The sequence below is a fragment of the Poromitra crassiceps genome, assembly GCF_964638095.1.
Source record: "Poromitra crassiceps genome assembly, chromosome: 8".
In the NCBI taxonomy this organism is placed as follows: Eukaryota; Metazoa; Chordata; class Actinopteri; order Beryciformes; family Melamphaidae; genus Poromitra; species Poromitra crassiceps.
Window position 1 is genome coordinate 42,266,396 of NC_139629.1, and position 21,724 is coordinate 42,288,119.

Sequence of the window (21,724 nt, forward strand, 5' to 3'; positions counted from 1 at the left end):
TCTCTGGGCACTTTTGTCTTTCCTCTGGCCATTCAAAAATGACTGAGGCTTGAACCCACAACCTCAAAAGTGACTGAAGCCTCAATACTGCTGGGCAGCGAACAAATTGTCTGCACCACAAGGTCAGACTTTCTCAATTGTTAAAACAGTCAAACCCAGGTCTCTGCAAGGAAGGAACCTGATACAGTCCTCGCTCAACCCCCTGAGCCACCGTAGCCCTGCTACTGAGAAGAGACTGCATGTCTGCAACATGGACATTATTGGTGCTTTCACAAAATATTGACAAAACGAGATTTTTGATAAATAATCATCGGTCATGTGGATATAATGACTAAGTGGTGGGTAAAGACAAATTATAGAACAGTCTGGTGGTAAGTTCAGAAAATTACATCACTTTACTGTAATGCAGCCTTTAAAATGAGGAAAAGACAAGATGCCATATCACCATATCCAACATCTAAGACCTACTTGTCTCATATCAGCATAACATATCCATAACATCCATAATACTGCCAAGGCCTACAGTAATCTACTTCACTCCATTTGCCCACTCAGGATAGGAAGATGGTTACAGAGATGCAAACTCATGGAGAGTGAAAAAGGTAACGGATGTACCAGGGCAGACACAAAACCACTAAAAATCATTCATTTAAGTGTCCTATTTTGAGATGAAAAAGCTAACTGTCACCAAAAGGTCACTCGTTTGCATCCCTGAAGGGTAGGCGAGGAAGACAGGGGTAGAATAAGAGATGGATAGAGAGGGTGGGGAGATTGTTCATTATCTCGGTTGTATGCTCTCCTTATTTGTTTGATTAGTTATATTTTAGAAAAAAGAATAGGGGCAGTAGTCTGCATGCTTTTCTCTTTTCCACACTTATCCAGACCTGCAAATTACTAAAAATCTAAGTCCATACTACCTAGGGTTATCGGGGTTACTATTATCTTAATAGTCAATTCTATTTGATTGTGGATTATGTCTGCCTTTTTAAAAAGCTCAGTCATAAAAAGGATCACCTCTGTTCTCTCTGAGCTCCAGTGTTGGTTCGGGTGTCAACTGGCAACTATTTAGCACATTGTTGTATCGAGTAAGAAATAAGGAATAAGAAGATATTCCAACCTTGGCCTTTAATTGACCATTTCTAAGCATTGCCTTGCCATTGAGAGATTCTCCACAGTTCGGTCGGCTCCTGAAGTCAATGACTGCTGCTTTCACACCACACTATGAAGGACTTTGGTGACTGACAGCAGTGTGTTACACCTGGAATTAAACCGTAAACAAAGCCTCGCCTCTGTGCACCTGCTGCTCCTATAGCTTTGGTCCTTGTGAGGTCATTGTCTCAGGAGACTGTTTGGTGCTTCTATTCAACTTTTGTTGGACACCAGATGGAGTCACTGAAGCTCAACAAGACCCCCTCGTTTGATCGTCACTTCCGATCATCAAGGTGCACAGACAGCGGAACAGACTTAAAGGGACAGCTCACCCTAAAATCCAAAATACACATTTCTCCTCTCACCTGTAGTGCTATTTATCCATCTATATCGTTTTGTGTTAGTTGCCTGAGTTTTGGAGATATCGGCCGCAGAGAGTTGTCTACCTTCTCTTGAATATAATGGAACTGGATGGCACTCGGCTTGTAGTGCTCGAAGCACCAAAAAATACATTTGAAAAACTCAACAGCACTGTCTCTTTCTTATCTTGAGTAACAGGGCCATGATTTCTGGAAAGAGACATTGCTGTTGAGTTTATCAAATGTATTTCTTTGGCACTTTGAACACCACAAGCCGAGTGCCACCCAGTTGTACTATGTTGTAAACGGAGTTCACAGCACAAGAATTTCACACGTGATACTTGTACTACGGAGTGACAATAAAAATCTTGAATCTTGAAATCCATTGTATTGGAGAGAAGGCAGAAACTCTGCGGCCCATATCTCCAAACCTCAGGCAACTAACACAAAACGATATAGATGGATAAATAGCCCTACAGGTGAGAGGGAACATATGTATTTTGGATTTTAGGGTGAGCTGTTCCTTTAAGCATTTCCATGAATATGCTTACTGCACACACACAGTTCAGAGTCTCCATTATCACAGCTAAGATTGTCCCCGCTGCAGTCTCCAGAAACCCTCTATGCACTTAGCACTTGGTATGAACCCACTGGTTAACGTGCCCCTGCCTCACTTAGCACTTGGTATGAACCCACTGGTTAACGTGCCCCTGCCTCACTTAGCACTTGGTATGAACCCACTGGTTAACATGCCCCTGCCTCGCTGACTAACAAAAACAAAGTGTGTTATGGTTCTTTCTCACTAATGCCCAATTAACCCGTAGGAAAGAACATTCTCTACAATGAGGGCCTTGTATTCTTAATGAGAGCTAATGCCACACGGAGGTTGCATCAGTTCGAGCACAACAGGTGCTCTAACAACACAACTACTCCAGCTCAGTGCGAGGGGGGGGGTGAGTCATCGTCAGCCTGAGCAGGTAAACAGGCAGTAAGGAAACACCAGGCCGTACATCTGAAGCCCTCATGCATAATGCAGAGGGAGGAAGACTGCATGGACACAAGCAACGTGTTTCCATCAAGACAAGTATCCTACCATCATGTCACTTTGAAGGACTGCACTTTATATTTTGTGATTGTTTTTCTGTATACTATTGATGTGACGGCTAATTCCTCGCTTGTAATCTGATTACTTACTGTGGCTATTTTTATTCAACCTTTATTTAACCAGGTAAAAGACTCATGGAGATTTAAGATCTCTTTCAAGAGGAACCTGACCAAGAGGGCAGCATAAAAAACACACACATTTAGGTTCCATACAGACACACAAATAAACATTTGAGGGAGACTTGAAATTGTAAGTAATGTGTTAAGTACAGCAACAAGTTCCAATACTTCCACGTTCCAAGTCCTTTCAAATTGAACCAAAGGCGTCATATGAAATTAGTGCTGGCCATTTTAAATCTTTCTGGAAGGTGTTCCAGGTAAAAGGGGCAGCATATTGAAAGCTTTTTATAGCTCAAGTGAACACGTGGAACAGTCAACTGCAGAACATCTTGTGAGCGCAGGCTATAATGGCTATTAAAATGAATCTTGAAGATCGAAAGCCCCCTACTCCCTGGACTCTACAGTTATTTCTTACAACATCACTGAACCCAGTGAGCACAGAGTGTACATCAACAGCTGATTTATATGTAGTTACTTAACAATATTAAGCTTTTGTTGCATGACAGAAAGTGGATGCAAAGTAGTACATGGTCTCTCCGAGTTTAAGTGAACTTGCTCCATTTGAAAGAGCAAACAGCTGGGAGACGACTTGCTATGAGTGCAGTCAAGTGTTAATGGTAGCTTCTGTCTGTCCATGTTATTAGTGCTAAATGTAATGTTGATTGCGTTTGAATTTTCTTTCATTCTGTTAATGTGCAGATGGTCAGGTCAGCCTTTTGGCAATTCAGAAGAAAACAAAATAGCCAACAAAATAGGAGGACAGGGCGCACTGGTTCAAACAACCTTCACAATAAAATCCGACAGCCACACAACAGCTGGCCTTTATCCGAACTGTGAGGATCAAATTAGAATATATGGAGATGACAAATTTGTGTGGGCGGCTACATGGAAAGTGGCTTCATGTGGCTAATTGCATCTGCTCTCTACTGCGTCAATCTATTGTGTGAGGGCCTATAAATTAGCCAGCGTTGGCTCTATAGTCATATCTTCAGCAGCTACTCCACACAGAGCAGTATGAGAGTAGGAGTGCGTCTAGTCCATCTGCTGTTCACACTATGTGCTATGAGGCAAAATATTGCCCTGCCCATAGAGGACAACCTGGGACCTCTGCACAATCAGGTGAGTTGATTTGCTAGGATTTTATATCAACAGTACATTTTGTGTTTCCAATTAAAGGAACACTCCGCCCATTTTCAACCAGCTTTGTATCATTAGAACATCAGTAGTATATCAGAAAACTGTAAACTGTTTTGAAGTCTGTCATTTAATTTGACAGTTATTGAGTGTTAAAGTGTGGACCAGTGACATCACTGGTCCACACTAACTCAAATTAATAACTCATTAACTCAAATCAACTCTCAATAACTGTCAAACTAGATGAATGATGAATAGTTTGACAGTTATTGAGAGTTGATTTGAGTTAATGAGTTATTAATTTGAGTTAGTGTGGACCAGTGATGTCACTGGTCCACACTTTAACACTCAATAACTGTCAAATTAAATGACAGACTTCAAAACCGTTTACAGTTTTCTGATATACTACTGATGTTCTAATGATACAAAGCTGGTTGAAAATGGGCGGAGTGTTCCTTTAACTATATCAATTTGTATGTACAGTATCAAAGTAGTTTTACAAAAATGGCACAGCTCTAGGGACCAGACATAACATTTGCCATTTGTCCAAAGCATGTTGCAGTATCACAAGTGCCCATGTATTCTGCATGGGTGGCCCCAGCGGGAGTCAAACGCAGCTGTGTTGGTGCCACGTGTGACACACTGAGCTACACAAGACCCAGGACTGTAAGTGCATAAACTGATGCATCACTGCCTGTGTTGTATGCTGCCTTAAGAGGTTTTAGGGTTCAATGGCTTTCAATCGTCCTCCTCGGACCCCAAAGTCCTGCTGAATCTAGTCACCTAATCAGGGGACTATTTTACACTTGGGATGCCAGGTGCATCATACTACCTTTTGGGACAGAGGATTGAAAACCAATGGTATAAAACATCAAAGCTGAGTCTAAGTTTCTCCTCCACTAGGAGTTGGCTGAGGAGCAGAGGAACCTGCAGCAGATGCTTTCAGGAATTAATCAGCTACCGTCTGAGTACATGGATCCAGGGAGGCGTCTCCACGAAGAGCTGGAGGAGAGGTCGCTCAGAAACCACATCTCATCCCGGAGCAGATCACCCTGTAGGAACTTCTTCTGGAAGACCTTCTCAACCTGCTAGCAGTGGGGCAAAAGCATACCGAATCACAGTGTGCAATCCCATCTTAATGACTGCAACATTGAATTAAATTAGAAAATGATTATTTATCTGTGACTCTGCACTATTAATTGTACGGTCTTGGACATGCATTAACTTAATTTGTAAAAATAAATTGTTACCCTCTGACATTTATTAATTTCACTATCATCCATTAGCTTTTCTCTATAAAGACCAAGAAAGTTGTTGTAATTGTATTTACATCATCCAGATAGACATAAAACAGACACTTCAAGCACCAAGCGCACATTCTAACCCATTTTGTAGGATCACCAAGAAAAGGCCATTTTCGTAACACAGGTAGGTGAAAAATATAGGCTCTGGTTCATCACATCCAGCAGGAATAGTTTTAAAATATAGTAAACTACAGTTCAAAAACATTCTCAGAATGCATTTGTTTTTGACAGCATCTCAACAGCATTTCAGCCGCAAGACAAAGGAAATGACCTGATGGCTGGGCTTCAGGGGTCCTAGTCCTATATTTTAAAAGGTCTAGGAAGGGTACATGCCCATACTTTACTGCAGTGTAGAGTAATGATCATCCTCCATCAGTGTACTGACATCAGGACAAGAGAAGCACAAATTACAAAGACGTTTGACATTGGATTACCTTGATACAATCCGGTGTAACAAAGCTATCATTTTAACGTTTCTTCTGTTCCAACACCTACAACAAAGTAGATCAGCACAACCAGAAGGCTGAACAGCAAATTACACCTGCCCCTTGCACCAAATAGGAGGGAATGGGTAAACGTCCAAAGACTGAAATAGCTCAGATTAAGCACAACGCTATCACACTACACCTTATCTACATAGAGAGAACCACAGGGGATTAAAAATTCAAACCTTTATTTTACACTCTTGTTGGACTAAAAATAATTCCATATCAATACACAAAGTGTGAATTCCTGCTGGCATGTCAAAATGAAAAAGAAATCTGCAAAATTGACTCCACTCTTACACATTCCAAACACTTTACAATCATGGTTTTAAAAAAAGTACATGACCACATGAAAAGAAAACCTGAGGGAAAATGTGGAAGTTATACCAGTAACCATTAGTTACGACAGTAACCGTTAGTTATGAGTGGCTATTAGGACAAAGCATTTACTGACACAAATAATTTTTTTGGAGATCATCGCCAGGTCTGGTGTTCAACAACAGTTTAGGGCGACAGACAGAAAAGCATGATCACTGCCAAACTGCAGGTGTGGCTTTGGTCCTACTTTTGTTCATTTGAAGGCATCAACAAATACCTCTGGCCAATTAGGTACGGTCCGCTCTAAATTTTCAATACGGGGTGGTCCAGGGTTCTTGCTAGTGAGGTGAAGAGGATCCTTTTCAGGATTAAGGCATTCGTGCAGCATATCCATTGCTGGCTTGTGCTGGCCCACCCAACAATGCACCACCACACTCCAGTCTTCAGCTTCTCCCAAAACAGACTCCAATCTGGATTCGGACGAAAACCTGGGCTGGCCGTGTCCACGGTCCCTATACATGCGAATTAAAGCGTTGGCAGTTCAATTAATTAATGTCAATTAAGTCAAAAATAAGTCGCTGTCAAGAAGGAATTATACCTAGTCAAATTCAGTTTTATTTGGAGACTTCCCTTTGATTCACAAAAACATAGAAAATGCATTCACAACCACTTCAAACACAAACTTTCAGTGGGGACATGTCAAACACTCGCCATTTCAAACCTGAGGTCACACCAAGCTCACTTAGCAAACCTTACACACACTTTCAAGCTTCCCCCCCCGGTGTTTCTCCCACACAGACTTCACCGACACCATGTCACATGTTCACACAGAAAAGGGTGGTAATAACAAGGAGAAAATAAAGCACACACCATACACGGCATTCACAGCAAATCAGACAGCAAGAAAAAGCTACGAGAGGATACAAATACTCAAAGCGTTTAACATTATTCTTTTTTTTCTAGATTTAAGCTTGATAGAAAATAATGAGTGATAGGAGAGATCTTAGGGATCTGGAGATGTGATAAATGTCCTTGATGATGGTCATTAGGAACACACTCGTACTTTGCTTCGTCCTCTCAACACTCGCACAAAGCCACAGGTTCTTCTCTCAACTCTCGCAGGCATTTGGCTCTTTAAAAAAAAAAACTTGCACAAACAGTCCTTTTCACACGTGCGTTCTTTCATTTTTGCGCTCTCTCCCGTTCGTTCGTTCGCTCACTCTCAGTCTCTCACCCTGTCCAACACCAATCCCACTTCCATCTCAAAAGCCTTCAGATCAGACAAGATTTTCTATATCCATGAAAAAGTGGAGAGGAAAAAGACAACACCCACCGTCTAACACAGTATACGCAGAGTGAAGCTGTGGTCTTTGATGGCAAAGCATTTAGACATGGGAAGAAGGGAATTGATACTGAGAGCTGTCGAACATTGCGGCCCATGAGGCGCTTCCTCCCGGGAAATTGGAAAAGAGTTGGTGAACTGTAGAAGAGATTTTCATGAAGGCGGTTCCATAAAACGTCAAACAAAACCAAACAAAAAAGATACAATCAACTGCATACAGAGGTTAAACTATATCAACTGGCTGCAGGGGGCGCTCTGGAGATACTCGTGCATGTTTCAGAAATATATACCTTGCATGCACAGCCATATCTCAAAGGAACATGTTCTCAAAACAAGAGTGTGGCAGTTCCCACTAACAAACTTAACACTTCACCCATTCAATGCTTGGCTACATAATCGTCACATATATGTAGACATTTTCTCATCAACAAAATGAAAGGCAATATATTTTTAAATAACAGGGACATGAGATATGACTAGTTCCCCCCCCCCCCTGTTGGTATACTTACCAGATTAGCCTAATAGCAAAACAAAAAGACCAACTCAAAGCTCTCTACATTCCCCAACTAGAAGACTTTGACTCCATAGAGGTGCCAAAGCCAGAACTGAAGCCGCTGCTGGAGGCCGAGTTAGTGCCTGCAGCCCAACCGAGACTAGCTGAGCTGGGGCTGCTGTAACTGGTGCTGGTGGAGCTATAGGTCTGGTCTCGGGTTGTAGCGGCAGCTGTGCCTGTGCCTGCTGTGGCGGTCTGCCCCTGCTGGTTAGCCAGCATACCCATCATGCCCCAACTGCTCTGCAGCGCTGCCTGGGCAGCAGCCATCATCGCTGGGTTAAGACCAAGAGCGCTAAAGTTAACCCCGCTGTTATTGCTCCCTAGCCCACCACGATTATTGCCATAAGCCTGACCAAACCCACCAGCCCCAAACCGCCCTCGATCCATCATTTGCCTACTATTATTGTGTTTAGGCTCGGCGTTGGAGATGTGCACACTGACACCCTTGATGATCAGGTCCTCTCCACAGAGGGCCTGAGCGACCTGTGGAAAGACGCGAGGAAGAGATGGTCACAACTGACATTCACGCATTCATGGCATTCATGCGGTCAACTGACATTCAAACTCTGACGTGTAGAGAGAACCTTACCTGGTCATCGGCAAACGTGACAAAGGAAAAAGCCCGGAAGGGTTTGGGGATGAAGACATCAGTGACTTCACCATACTGCATGAAGAACTGCCTCAGCTCATCGGTGGTCATGTCCTCGGTACAGCGGCCAACAAAGATCTTACGGCTGCGCATGGGTTCATCAGGACCTGCCTGAGAGGACGAAGAGGCATACATAGCATGCCATGATGTAATCAATATTTTAAAGTCCCAGATGTTGGACTTTCCCCAACAGTAAATAGTTCATGCTAAAAACAAAAACCATAAAGCGAAAGGTTATCAACTGATCCTTGGGCCAGGGGCTATCTGACCAAAAAAATTACAGTCATCAAATAATACAACCTGCTTTCAAATTTGTTGGGGGAGAGTACAATTGTTTTGGAACGTTTACATTGATTGTTTGCCAATTTCAAATCATATAATGCACGTTATCTTATAGCCACTTCAATGACCACATCACGACTCACACATCATTTTCAGTGTCAGTTTGCTTTTTTTCTTTGCATGTTCAACTTTTGACCAACGTGTCTGAGGACTGCTGGCAGCCCAGATATGCTGTGAATATTATTGTAAATGAACTGAAACCCACCCAATCATCTACCTTAGAGTTGGGAAGTTTGCAATCGCACCACCTTCCATCGATCATGTGTCTCTGTGAAATCACTTTGTTTTGTGTTTCGTACTCAGTGAAGCGGACAAACCCAAACCCTTTGGAGTTTCCGGTCTTTACATCTCTCTTGACCTGGAGAGAATGGAGAAAGATGAGTCACTCTCTTTAATTACCCAATTACGTTGATTATAAAATGCAGATGTGATATCTTTACCTGCACCATGATGACTTCCCCAAAGGTAGCGAAGTAATCTTTCAGGTCCTGCTCTGATGTTTTCCATGGCAACCCGAGGACAATGAGATCTGATGTCTTCTGAAAAGCCCGTTTGACTATTACACCGGAGGCAGCATCCATTTCATCCATCTTCCGTTTGTTGTCTGTAATGAAAGGATAACGTTACACCTTGCAATGCATCAGTAAAGAACCCCCTCAAGTGTAAACAGCACTCTTCTTTAAATGAGGCAAAGTTTGACCATTGGTGATGGTGGCAGACAACAATCAAGCTAATGTTACATGCTAATGGTTAAACCTCGGTCGGGCATCATACATACTAAACCCAGTCTCACCTTTGGGGTAATTCACCACGTACACCAGGTTTCCCCAGTCGCTCTCCGGTGCATGCAGGACCCCTTCGACCAGTCGGACACCTCGCATGCACTGGGATTCGGGATTCCTGTACCGCAGGCCGCAAGCCCCAGGAAACTGGGCTGCTACTGTAGACAGCAACACGGTGCCATCGTCCTCTGAAGGGATCTCCATCGGCTCTTCGCTTTCATCCTCAGCCACCCGAATGTACAACTCCGACATGGTCTCCTTTAGGCTAGGCCTCGATCCAGATGCTTTGTAACGTTAGCTTGACCGAATGCAAATAGCCCTTCAAATTAACTTTTGCTAACCGGCTGAACTAACAATCTACCTATGGCGCAAACGTAGTCAAAACAAATGTGGATTTGTGCGCGTACAAAATGATAGAAAACAGCGAGAAAGCGAACGTTCACGACAAAACTCTTTCAACAATGCGATAGCTGGCGGCCATGAACGTTGCGTGTTTTCGGCGCCTGCCTTTGATAAGTTATCAAGCTAGCAAGCTAACAGAGACACGCTTGCAAAAATGAATGGACAGCTCAGCTTCGTGCTCCGTGTTTCCGTCAACAAACGCACGACTCCTCTTCACAAGTACGACAGTGTGGTCAACTATCGCACGTAAATGACGACAGAAACCAATTGATTCACTCGGTGAAACTAAATCCCGAATTTAGAACAGATTGCAGTATTTTCTGCTGTACGCGCGCGGGCTAATCTTTCTAGCCTCAAGCTCGCTAACAAAATGGCTGCTCGTCTTAGAGATGACATCATCGAGTTGGGAGAGCACACTATTATTTTCTGTAGGGATGCGAACAAATATAATCAATGCATCTAGCCAATAATTGCGCCTTATTTCACCAATAGCGATCTAACGTGGTAAAGTAAATATTTGAAAGCCAAGTGAGTCCATTAAAAAAAATATTTTGCGTTTCACAACTTTGAGTGAGCATGATTACAGTACTATGATCTACCCCTGACGTTACAGATTCACCATAGAAGCCCAAACAAAAGGGGAGCATTGAGAAATGCTATATGGTGCTATCATGGATCTATTATGGGTGCTATGCTATTATGCAAACTTATCAGAACAGAGGGTGATATATTAATTATGTTGATTTTAACCTCCAAATGTGACCAGACCCGAGTCCCATTCACAAAATATAAAGTGAGACGGATCATTTTAAGTAATGTCACTATCACTATTTACACATTCTTAAAAAAAAACACGTAAAAAATTATTTCGCTTTGAAACAATTGCTTAAACACTTCTTTTTCACACTTGCTGGATCCACTCTGATCCCCCCCCCCCCCGCCCTTGTCACTTGCTTTTCACACAAACAGTAAAAGAGGCGACTTAAAGCAAACACAGCTGTTGTTTTTTACTTTCCGTGACATCAGTCCCCTTATAAATAGGCTATGGTAATGGTCAGACCTCCCATTGACATTTTCTTCAGTGGAACTGGCATGGATCAGATCAAATTTGACATCTTGCTTGTAACTTTGTGAGTAACATGATGCTGTACTGTACTACAAGTGAATTAAACTATTCGCCATCCTTAAAATATAAGCTAATTTAAATAATTGTCTTTCTTTCTACAGTGTCTTACAATGTGTCATCATGGGAACGGTGATTAGCATTCAGAATAGAGACTGGATGGATAATCCACCACCAGTCAAATTAACCGGTAACCTTTCTATTCTATCATGTCTGCAACTGTCAATGGTGCCTCCACACTGTTTTTGAGAAAATATTTGTATTTTCAGAAGGAGACGTGTCATGCTTCTCAGAATATATGGAGATGTGGATCCACAGTGTGAGGATTGAAGGATTGGGACTCTGGCTGTCAGGGGCTTTACGGATTCAAGGTAATTGTTCATCATGACACATTCAGAACTTATGATATGGAAAAAAGATCATCTCTGAATATCTTTTTATTTTCACCAGCCAACCTTGCGTCCCTGGATCATCTTAACCTCCAGCTGTCTGCCTGTGGATTCTCACTACACAAAGACACAGACAAGAACTATGTTTTCAGAGTCAGTTACTCTGGATGTTTTGTCCGGCAACAGGTATGGATACGCCTCACTGTTTGGGATATAGAATACATTGAATCTTTCCTCTGAAATGCTCCCTGGGCTTCGCTGTAACTCTGCTCTCACTGTTTAGCATGGCTACAATTTCCTTATCTTGAATTTGGTGAAGAGGATCAATCGATTTGGAGGCAGACCTCCCAGTTTCATGATGAAGTGTCCAGTGGTTTCTATTCTACCCAACACAGAACACATCCAGTGTGACCCAGAGTATATTCAGGTAATATGCAATTCATTGAATAGTGCAGCAGTTCCCAACCTTTTCCGACTCATGGTCCACTAATCTCAGAGATGTCCGTGGTCCATATCTGACCATAAACCGTACGGAGGCCAAATAATACCTTCTCAGACTCAGAGCACTTTTTATTTTCAACTGTAAAAGGAGCTGACCATCAGCACCACTCAGCAATCAGAAACTAAAAATGGACTCTTTGCAATAAGGCTAATGGCTCGCCCCACAGGTTGGGAATGGCTGGAATAGATATTGTGATAAGCTTTGTATTGCGTAAAGTAATAGGAACTTTTTTGGTCATAACATTTCCACAGGTGACCAGACAGGTTCCCCATGACAGCTGGGATAATGAGGTAATCACTGAAATCTATCCTATGTTGAATTGCCCAGAACAGAAGTAAGGGAAACATCATAAATACACATGTGTTTGTGGATGGGTGAGAAAGAGAAAGAGAGAGATCTTGTCTGTCTCTCTGAGTTTGTGTGTTTGCATGATGCATTACAGTTGCACTGGTCACTGTCTCTGAGTGGGAACCTTATTGTCGCTCTGGAGGATGCCAGTCTGATCCAGGTCAACACTGACATGAATGGACCAGACTTAACAGTCCAAGGAAGGAGGAGGGAGATCCTGAGTCCTGTGCAAGTAAGACAACAAGCAGATTCCGAGCAGAATCCTGCCACCTAGTGGCCATTGACAACTTTACAACTGAAAGGCTTTGGATTATCTTTGATTCAACAGCATTGTTTTGGCTCACACACAGGTAATGGAAAAAGAAGGGGAATTCTTAGCCTTGAAACTGGTCAGTGGCCAATATGCATATAGTATGGAAGCTACGTGTCCAAATGGTAGGTGGCAACGATTTAACCAGTATTTAAATTTAATGACACTTTGCCTTGCCATTGTGTTGCATCATGAACTGTGGCTTTGCCATGCCTTTACCACCAACACATTTTCTTCCTGATCTCTATACATTTCAGTGACCCAGTCAGAGGAGACCGTGCTGCACATTTTCAAACGACGCATGGGTTTGACGAAGAGAGGCAGCCAAGAGGCTGAGACACTGACAGTCAGTAGTGTGTCAGTGAACCAAACAGATACGTTCACTGTGGATGAGACCGCTGAATTTGTGCAGCTGATTATTCCTACAGACCAAATCCTCCAGACCAAGGTTGGTGCTGCTCTCCCAAATTGTAATAATGATAAATGAGTGATAAATCCAAAAAGCTCATCTTTCCAAACCACATATAACATGACATCATACAGATCCTTTCCAAAAAATTTGAATATCATGGAAATAACATGGATAACCGTGGACTTCAGCGGATTGTCAAGCAAAGACGATTCAAAGATTTGGCAGATATTCAGAGGGAGTGGACTGAGGCTGGAGTCAGTCATAACTGAGAAGTAACTGCTGATTTTCTTCACACTATAATAATTTCTTGAAATACTGTATTGGGGGTTTTCTGGAGCTGTAGGCCAAAATTATGAAGAATGAAACAAATAAAGGCTAGAAATATTTCACTTTGTGTGTAATGAATCTATAATCTATGAAAGTTTAACTTTTTGAAAGGAATTATGGAAAAAAAACTAACTTTCCATGATATTCAAATTTTTTGGAGAGGATCGTATATTTGTGGAATGCAGTTGGACTCGTTTGGAGCATTTGTTGAAATTTAAAGGATAATTTCTGTATTTTTCAACCTGGACTCTATTTTTGTATTTTGTTCATGTATAGCTAATGTGAGCAGAAATGTTTGAAATTGGTGCAGTATTGACGAAGATCCGGGTGGCGGATATTTTGTTTAGCATTTTCTCATAAGGATTCATTACAGTCGACACATTTCTAAACCAAGCTTCTTTTACAGTCATGTACAGACAATGGACACCTTTGGCAGCCGTTCTACAGAGTAGATGTTGTGCTCACCTTCAAAGAGACAAATCACACGATGCACTGGACCATGGAGAACACACTGCCGTGCACAGGTAAGTGCATTGTCTGATGAGCACAGTAAAATGAAATGGGCGATTAATGATCGCATGTCTGACTACTAGCTACTTAAAGGCTTTAGTAGGCCGAACTAATTCCGTTTTTTGCTACTGTAGTCACTTTCAAATAGACATTTAGTACTCTTTAAATGTTACATTTGTTACAGTTGCATTTTAAACGGCATTGTCTTTCAATTAGAGCCCGACCAATACTGGATTTTTTAGGCAGATGCCGATGCCGATATTAGGGAGTAAAAAAAATGCCGATATCGATATATCGGCCGATATTCTTATATTGTATATACCCGTTATATTACACAATTTTTTTGCAATGATCCCTCAAATATCAAACACTTGACAAAGATATGACTTGACATGACTTGAGATATGTAATGTAGGGAGGATATTTTACAGCTTATCAATAAAGTTTATTGTCCAAAACTACATCAATGCAATGAAACAGTAAACTTCACTGGGAATTTAATAATTATAAATAACTAGAAATAGAAAAACACAAATAGAATATAAAATAGAACTTGAGTTAAGAAAAAAGATCAAATATACAGAACATGCTCTCTATAACTTAAAAAATACAAAATAAAAAAATATCTGCAATATCGGCCAACATATCGGCCGATACCGATATATTGGTTATCGGCCAATATCAGATCATATCGGTGGACTGATATTCTCTCGGTCGGGCTCTACTTATCAGATATCAACCTTATGTCACCATGTATGTTACTAATTTCTACTTGACTTCTACCTGATAACTTGCAATCTTACTGGCTGTGACATTAGGGCTATAGTTGCCATTAAAATGTCCACACAGTCAATGTGATGCAAAAGTGAACACGGTTGTTGACATGCAGACAGTACACAACCTCTTCTTTAATTTTAGGGGCATGATTTTTGACAATCTTTGTGTTGACTAGCGGCTAGTCACTAGCCAGCTAAGTTGCTGGAATATTACCAAGGGAGGTGTTTATGGAAGAGAGTTACTGTTACATTATATAACTAGTGCATTGCAGAGGAATGCTGTTACGAGATGGATTCTGTCACTATTGTTAATGTAACGGTTGAAGAACCTTTGTAGAACTATTTAATACTGACCCGACCCTTCTTTCAACTGGAAATACATATACAATTGAAAATATAACATCATAAATATACCTTTTTTGGATGTTAATTTCTCTCATGTTTGTTTAAATGTTGCAGCCTGGCCTGCAGTGCCACACATCACATCCCCTCCTGGTGCCTCCACCGCAGTGCCTGCCCCTCCCACGAACACCTCTTTAACGACAGCAGAACCCTCAGTGAACCCCTCCACCGCCCCTGCAGTGGAACCAGACAGGGCAACTCCATTTGAGGAGACAAGTGCAGACGTTTCCACCACCAATTCAACTTACACAGAGTCGGGGGCCGGCGGTTTTCCTTTCGACATTGATGAGATGTCAAACAGTGGAAATGTATCTACAGAGTTCGTCAATGGCACCACCGCTATCAACACAACGGAAACAAAATCTTTCGATTTTCAAGATGCAACCAATATACCGGTAAATAGTTTAGCACAGCTAGAATTCCCTGGGTCGTCGGCTACAACCGAGCCGTCAGCAGCGTCTTCCCTCACAACAGCTGCTGCTACTGAACAAATGGATGCAAAAAATTCCACAGATGTAGAAATCTAAAGAACAACCACACAGAACACTGAGAAGGTACCAGTGGGATTCTGAGGAGCAGAAATCTGACAAACAGTAATTCCAACAAGCTGCTCTTGCAAATGGAAAATATGTGAACAACTGCCACATCTCAAACAGCTTTATCCAAAGTAGCCACTCGAGCAGCAAACAACCTATTTTAAGAAACAAGCTGCATTGTGATTTGTCAGCTGATAAATATCCGTAACATTCGATGGACACAATCAGACCATTTGTTGGAAATGACTCAAGAAGCCAACCAAACCAGATCTTATAAATCCACACGTCACGGTGGTGAAGTCCTCAGTTTGCTCATTTCAGCAACATACCAAAGATAGAGTCAGGAGAGGTAGAACAGTCAATGGGTAAAACTAAATACTTTCTCGGTTATCTCTTTATATGGAAAAGGTAGTTTTGAAGAGAAATTAGACCTAAAATGCTATTTCTATGATGTGACCACACCACACAAGCTTCAACTGTTACATCCAAGTTTCTTTTTGTAAGATCTCCTCGGTGCTGCGTGCTGCTGCACGTCTGTTTGCAGTCACGAAAGGTGATGCGGTGGTCAGTCACTGCTGGGAAGGCTGATTACACAAGCAGAAACACAGCCAGGACTCTCTGCCAGCCATCACCTGAGGGTGGACACTATCCAGACTCCACACAAGCTATGCATTTAATAAACATGCCTCCATCCGACCGGCACAGCAGGCTGATGTAAAGAAGGCCCTGCAGTTGTTGAGGCTGGTGCCAGCAGCTCCCTGGAAAGCATCACGTTATTGAAAGTCATAATAAAGGATTGCTTTTGAACGACGCCAAATGACCGTCTTCTTCACACCGAATCTCACACTTGCAATACGTTTTGTTTTCATGCAAATTGGATCCATCTGCATAAACGTGTTACTTCCTTTTCCAGAAAATAAACCCGTTTTCTGAATCTAAGCATGATTTGTTGTTTGATGTGGCACAGCACAGTGCAGTACACTTTGTGAACTGTAGAGGGGGCTATTGACTGTGGTTTCTGTAAATTCTCTCAAGATGGGACAGCTGCCTTTCTAGATGAATATGAAATCCAAATGAACCAGTTTTTCATATTTTCTTGCAGTGGATTTATTTTCAATCTTAGTTGCTTTTTGTCTATTGATAATTGAGCTGTGCATGAGCTTGTCGCTCATCAATAACTCATACTATGGTGTAGTTCACTTTAATTTGACAGTTATATTTTCCAGCTTTATCATTATGTAACTATTACTACCATCGACTGATTCTATAATCACACTGGTGAAGCAAATTCTCACAACTAAAATGACTTGAGGCAAGATCAGATGCAGCAACCTTCTTGTTTTCTTTGTCACCTTTGTTAACGTGACCTCTTGGTATGCACCACAGGCTCTGTAAACGACAACAGTGCAGTGTTACGCAGTTAAATGCATCATATACAATGGGCTGTGGGGCAGAAAATCTAAACTTCCCTGTGCGTTTGCTCCCCATCTGCTCAGTGAACTTGTGAGCAGGAAATGGAATAAGCGGCGCAAAAGCACAGAAACATCCCTCGTTCTTTCATGTGGGCCTCTCTCGGCCATTACTCTATCAGTATAGACTGTTAAGTGTCTTTACAAAGTTAAAAAATCCCTTTCATCTGCCACTTTTTCTTTTTTCTTTTAATTTCAGTCAGCAGCATATGGTTTGCACATCTGGGAGATGCTAAGCATGGTGGCACCCAACCCCCACACCCGCTTCTGTGAACTCATCCATATATGGTCTTCATTGTTATTGCTCATAATCACTCATCATTATTCTAAACAAGTCCAGTCTTGATTGGCTGCGTTCAGTTTGTTGTGTGGAAGATGCCTCATCGTGATGTGAAATTCCACCATTCCAAACCACCGCGAGACGTTAGAAAAAGGGTGACGACTTTGTGCTGGTTTTGGTTCAGACAAACGCGGGGGCCATCTTTCATGCTGCCATAGAATTAAATCTGCCACCTGTGACTAATCTGAGCCTGCTTACATGACCAGTTGTTCTTCTGGGTGTCATCATTTTCTGTTAGGAACATTCTGCCAAGCCGACGACTTTCCCGTGTAAGCTAAACAGATCTGCTTCTCTCTCACTTAAATCCCACTGAGCTGATCTACAGGGATCTGTATAAGATTTCTGAATTCTCGTAAACCACCATGAAAATGCAAACACAAATTGTATTTATTTATTTATTTATTTATTTATTCATTCATTCATTTATTTATTTGTTTGTTTGTTCGTTTTAATCTTTAGGCATTCAATCTCTCATTGAGATGAAAAATCTCTTTTATGAGAGACAAGAGGGCAGCAGTGAACAACAGTAGACAGTAACATAACAACAAAACAAGAACCACCGTTAATAAGGACAGATACAGTATTGCCTGACAGGTAATACTTTACAATTGTTAGTCCAGTGTATTAACATGTGTAGGCTACTAACCTGTGGAAATGTACTTACAATGGTGTAACACGCTTCAGTCACACAGGACGCCGAAGCAACGCTCAACCTAAGCTCTACCTAAGCTCTACCTACGCTGAACCCACAAGTTTCATTTAGGCGTTGTTAACAGGCGAGGCCTTTCACACCACCCACAGGTGAGCGTGTCACGCTGAAGCCTCGCCGAAGCCACGCTCACGCCGTGCTCAAGCGATCTTTCAGGAGTCACGCCTATTTTCCAAGCGTGACGCGTGAAGCCAGGCATGAAGTCAGTGGGAGTTGTGGGCGGGTTCAAGGCGCGAGAGTAGGCGCCGAGAGGAAAAGAGAAGGCTTCTTGTGTGAACGGTTAGGCGTACGTTCAGCTTGTGCCTGCTTCAAGCTTCAGTTCTACTTACGTTGGGCGTCCTGTGTGCACGAGGGCTAACTCCAGAGCCATTAAGTGACATTTGTAAAAGCCATTTAGTGACGTCAAAATGAAGTCAGCCATCGGTGTGACCCACGCTTCACTCAGCAGTCTGTGCTGCTCGGGCCTGCAGCTCCCAGGCTTCACTCAGCAGTCTGTGTGCTGTGTTGGGCCTGCAGCTCTCAGCGCCGCGGGCCTGCCGTGTTCTGGAGAGGGAGAGACGGGCTTTCATGCCACTGCAGAGACGGAGGGAGGAAGAGGGGGAGGCGGGGCATGTGGGGGGCTCGGAGTGGTTTGCTGGGGCCTCTTCATCTCGCTCGGCGGGTAATTACAGAATCATGGGTCAACCACGCATGTAACCACGGTTACGTTGCACAGTAGCAGATGTGCTCATGACATTATCCAGCACACGAGTGCAAAAGGTAAATAAAAACAGATGCGGCTGGTTGCTACGGACCTTCGCCAAACTTGTGTATTGCCCCTAATTGTTCCCATGTGGGCCCGCTGGGCTGGAATAGTAGTAAAAGGGGCGGGTATGCCCCGTTCAAGAGATGCCCATGTTTCTCAAGGAGGGAAATTTATGAATGGGACAAAGAGTCTGTGATAGTGGTTGTGGTGCTGCCTGTTTATATGGGTGTATATATGGGTATATGTGTGTATGGGTATATGGGTGTATGTGTGTGTGTGTGTGTGTGTGTGTATGGGTATATGTGTGTATGGGTATATGTGTGTATGTGTATATGTGTGTATGGGTATATGTGTGTATGGGTATATGCAGGGTTCGAGTTATGGGGGGACCTATGGGGTCTTGGACCCCATAGATAGAGTCTGGGACCCCATAGTCCAGAACACCTGTGGGACCCCCACAAATATAATTTTTTTTTTTTTTTTTTCCAAATAACACATTTTTCGATGTAAGAATTAGTATTATTTATGTTAACTAGATAAATAGGCTAAATAAGAAACATGTTTTCAGTTTTTCCAAAAAAAAAACGTTTTGATGCTATATATTTCTATCAAGAGAGGAACTCTAACCACAAGCATGAAATTATTGATATTATACACAAATGATAAGAAGAGGAAACACAGCTTATTTGGTCATGGTTGTCAAATTAGAAAAACCATGTGACTGTCTACTGAACTTTTAGAGAAAGTTAGAATTTAGAGAAATGATCAGGTCAATTTTAAAGAAAAGGGAAGTTCCACGTCAAGGCTGTAAGGAAAAGGGAAGTTCAATGTCAAGATTAGAAGGCCTCAAATATACGTTTGACTCAATCTCGCTATGGAAACGGATGGCCTCCCGTCTAAGAAACTGGAGTAGACGGGGAACAGAGAGCAAAGCCTACTTTCACTTTCAAACAGCAGATACATTTTTGTATCACATCACACAACAGTCTAAACTGAATGTTAATTTAAAATGAGACATTCCTCTAAATCTGGCTTCAAACGGCCACAATTTGAGAAAAAAAAGTCCCAATTTTTTCTCGGTGGCCCCCTTTGGCCACCGACTTAAGGGGACCCCATAGCTATCTGACTATAACTGGAACCCTGGGTATATGGGTGTATGTGTGTGTGTGTGTGTGTGTGTGTGTGTGTGTGTGTGTGTGTGTGTGTGTGTGTGTGTGTCTGTGTATTTGGCATCTGATGGCACTGCATGAAGGGGTGATCACATCACATGTTTGTTTGATCCCTTTATTCCCAGGCAAGTTCTCCTGTCCTCTAGATCAGTTCTCCTGTAGGGAGCATCGCTCTGTCCTCTAGATCAGTTCTCCTGTAGGGAGCATCGCTCTGTCCTCTAGATCAGTTCTCCTGTAGGGAGCATCGCTCTGTCCTCTAGATCAGTTCTCCTGTAGGGAGCATCGCTCTGTCCTCTAGATCAGTTCTCCTGTAGGGAGCATCGCTCTGTCGTCTAGATCAGTGGTTCTCAAAGTTTTGTCCACTTGGGCCCCGGACCCGCATTGGATGAGATTTGGTCTCTCAAACCCAAATCTGAGAATATAATTATAGTCAGGTATGATTTTGTCCAGAATTCCATGACCATCTGTATTGTAGTTAGAGAGCGAACGGCAAAACAGTCACTCCTCTACATTCTCTAATTGCGTTCACGAGTAAACAAAATAATGTGTAAACGAAATAATGGTGAAGATTAACAACCCATCAATTTTCTGGGGACCCCCCCCCGGAACCCCCTCAAGAACCCGGGGCCCCCTGGTGGTCCCGGACCCCACGTTGAGAACCACCCCTCTAGGCCCTCTCTGTGGTCGATGTGCTAATTACCGAAGCTTGAAAGTGATCCGAGCAGCATGTGAGAAGCGGGAAGAGGAATAGCGCTTTGCTTGAGGGCCTATATTGGTCTTGACGCTTCCTTTGTCGAGCCGTGGCCGCATGCGTGCGTGCGTGCCACTGCAACAATGTCAGGGAGGTCCCCCTGCTGGAGCCGGGCCAGGCCTGCAGCCCACATGGAAAATGGAGGAAAGGGCTCAATTTCAGCGATATCCTGTCTATGCTCGGCATCTGATTACTGTACACAGCCGGGTGTGTGTGTGTGTGTGTGTGTGTGTGTGTGTGTGTGTGTCGTGTGTGTGTGTGTGTGTGTGTGTGTGTGTGTGTGTGTGTGTGTGTGTGCGTGTGTGCGTGTGTCTGTGTGTGTGTGTGTGTGTGTGTGTGTGTGTGGGGTGCAGAGTAATGTGTGCTAATGGCACACAGGTTAACAAGATGCTTGAAATCCCTGATTTAGGGACTGTTTCCATAATTTGATAAACAAACGATTTGGAGTTTGGTGCGCCTCCGTTGCTTCTGTCGAGCTGGAATGTGGTCTACCCTCTTCTCCTCCCACACACACACACACACACCGCGCACACGCACACACACACACACACACACACACACACACACACGCACACGTCTTGCACCATGAAGCTCTCTGCCAACAGCGCATGCCTCCTCTCCCTCTCTCATTAACCGCAACTGTCAGATCCTCCAGATGATGAGCAATTAAACCAGATAATAAACACTCGCCATCAATTCCTGTTTGTTGATGTTGTTGTTGTTGTTGTTGTCGATGTCGACGAGCTGGGGGCTCCTCCGCTGCCACCTTAGCGCTAACTAGTACTTGAGTAACGCACGAGTGTGCTAAGGCAAAGAGTCTTGGCCGGCGCTGAGAAGGCCTCTCTCTTACCTGCAGCATGCAT

General features: G+C 42.9%; 2 protein-coding genes across 6 annotated transcripts; one reads left to right on the forward strand and one right to left on the reverse strand.

Annotated features, from left to right (window-relative positions):
• Positions 1 to 3,746: 3,746 nt before the first annotated feature.
• LOC310780726 (somatostatin-1B-like) lies at positions 3,747 to 4,958 on the forward strand (the record flags this gene model as incomplete). Its single annotated transcript, XM_083641235.1, has 2 exons — positions 3,747 to 3,851; positions 4,770 to 4,958. The coding sequence occupies 2 exons, from the start codon at positions 3,747 to 3,749 to the stop codon at positions 4,956 to 4,958; spliced, it is 294 nt and encodes a 97-aa protein (XP_083497361.1).
• Positions 4,959 to 5,855: 897 nt separating this feature from the next.
• tardbpa (TAR DNA binding protein a) lies at positions 5,856 to 10,385 on the reverse strand. Of its 5 annotated transcripts, none has more exons than XM_083642084.1 (6): positions 9,653 to 10,385; positions 9,300 to 9,463; positions 9,065 to 9,217; positions 8,458 to 8,628; positions 8,267 to 8,351; positions 5,856 to 6,485 (listed from the first exon to the last, which is right to left on the reverse strand). In XM_083642084.1, exons 1-6 carry the CDS (start codon positions 9,891 to 9,893, stop codon positions 6,277 to 6,279), a joined length of 1,023 nt encoding a protein of 340 aa, XP_083498210.1. In that variant the 5' UTR covers positions 9,894 to 10,385; the 3' UTR covers positions 5,856 to 6,276. The 5 variants fall into 5 exon arrangements, with proteins under 5 accessions (XP_083498210.1, XP_083498212.1, XP_083498211.1 ...); XM_083642086.1 differs by lacking the exon at positions 5,856 to 6,485 and adding an exon at positions 6,572 to 7,453 and having other exon boundaries at positions 9,077 to 9,217; XM_083642085.1 differs by lacking the exon at positions 5,856 to 6,485 and adding an exon at positions 6,572 to 7,453.
• Positions 10,386 to 21,724: the final 11,339 nt, after the last annotated feature.